The sequence below is a fragment of the Austrofundulus limnaeus genome, unplaced genomic scaffold, assembly GCF_001266775.1.
Source record: "Austrofundulus limnaeus strain Quisiro unplaced genomic scaffold, Austrofundulus_limnaeus-1.0 Scaffold310, whole genome shotgun sequence".
NCBI lineage: Eukaryota > Metazoa > Chordata > Actinopteri > Cyprinodontiformes > Rivulidae > Austrofundulus > Austrofundulus limnaeus.
In genome coordinates, this window is record NW_013952712.1 from 476,758 (window position 1) to 477,966 (window position 1,209).

Below are 1,209 nucleotides of genomic sequence, written 5' to 3' on the forward strand. Positions count from 1 at the left end.
CACACACACACACACACACACACACACACACCTGTGTGCTGTCTTTGATCGTAACTGAAGACTGCATACAGGAAAGCCCCTTTTCACTAATGTAAACAATATGTATATTTTTAAGTAAACAATATTTTTTTCTGTAAAAATGAGAAAGAAACAAAATGTTCAAAGTTTGATAAAATCTAATTTCTTTAAAATGGTCTTTAGGCAAAACAAATGGCAGATTTTATTGTGTTTTTATTTTTTAAAAACAAGATGAATTTTCGGTAAAAACTAAATCATTATGTCAGAAATACTGTACAGTACATCCACTTAAGTGAGTTGAGTAAATTCAAATCATTCATGTTCTTTGGTTAAAAAACTGGTATATTGCTTTTAATTTACTCAACTCAGTTAAGTGGAACCAGGTAACATAACATGGTTAAGTAAATCCAACGTTTCATTGTTTTACAGTGTAGTTACCAGATGCGGTCCTGTTAGAAATGTTCCCATCATGCCTTGCGTCATGACGTCAGGTCAGCTGACCGCTGCTGTAGCAGAAGATGTCGGTGACAAATTGGGGAAGGATGGAGGTTGCTGTTAACGTCGCGTTTGTTCTCTGCTTTTTTGTCACAACTGGTAGGAAATGTTTAACATTAATAAAACCCTGTTTAACATTTATGTGCTTCTCTCATCTCCTTTAATCGCGATTTTTACAGCTTCCGGGATGAGCTGAACCGGTCAATGACAGGATGCATTTAGCATTCATCATGTACTCTGACATTTATCTGTCTAATACTGTTACATGGATGTCAGTAGAAATGTGAGAMAGAATCAATTTGTTCTTTAGGTTCTCTGAATGATTTACCGAATCCTATTAGGTTACAGTAACCGTCTTCACTGCTGTGCTGTAGCTCAATAATGTTAGCATATTGCTAAGTAGTATCGAGGGTTAAACGTCCATCTTTTAATAATTCAAAGGAATAGATGTCTTCGAGTGAAATTGAGAAGTAGTGCACATTTCTTTCAGACAGTTGTTGTGAATTACCCTGTTCTGTCATGTGACAAAGCTGCAACCCAGTTAGTTCCTCTAACCTCTATGACCATCCCTCTCAGTCACGAGTTTAAGTCTTTATCAACAGGCTGAGATCGCAAAGCTCTGTCTTCATAACGTTTCAATATCTGGAAGCTTAAAAGGACACACACACACACACACACACACACACACACACACAC

General features: G+C 36.8%; 1 protein-coding gene across 1 annotated transcript in view; it reads left to right on the forward strand.

Moving 5' to 3' along the window:
• Positions 1-521: 521 nt before the first annotated feature.
• The window catches only part of atp6ap2 (ATPase H+ transporting accessory protein 2), a gene marked incomplete in the record, with an annotated part of 9,333 nt that continues 8,645 nt past the window's right edge, over positions 522-1,209 (forward strand). The window contains 1 exon segment of the mRNA XM_014021933.1: positions 522-612. Within this exon segment, the coding sequence (XP_013877387.1) occupies positions 537-612 (76 nt within the window).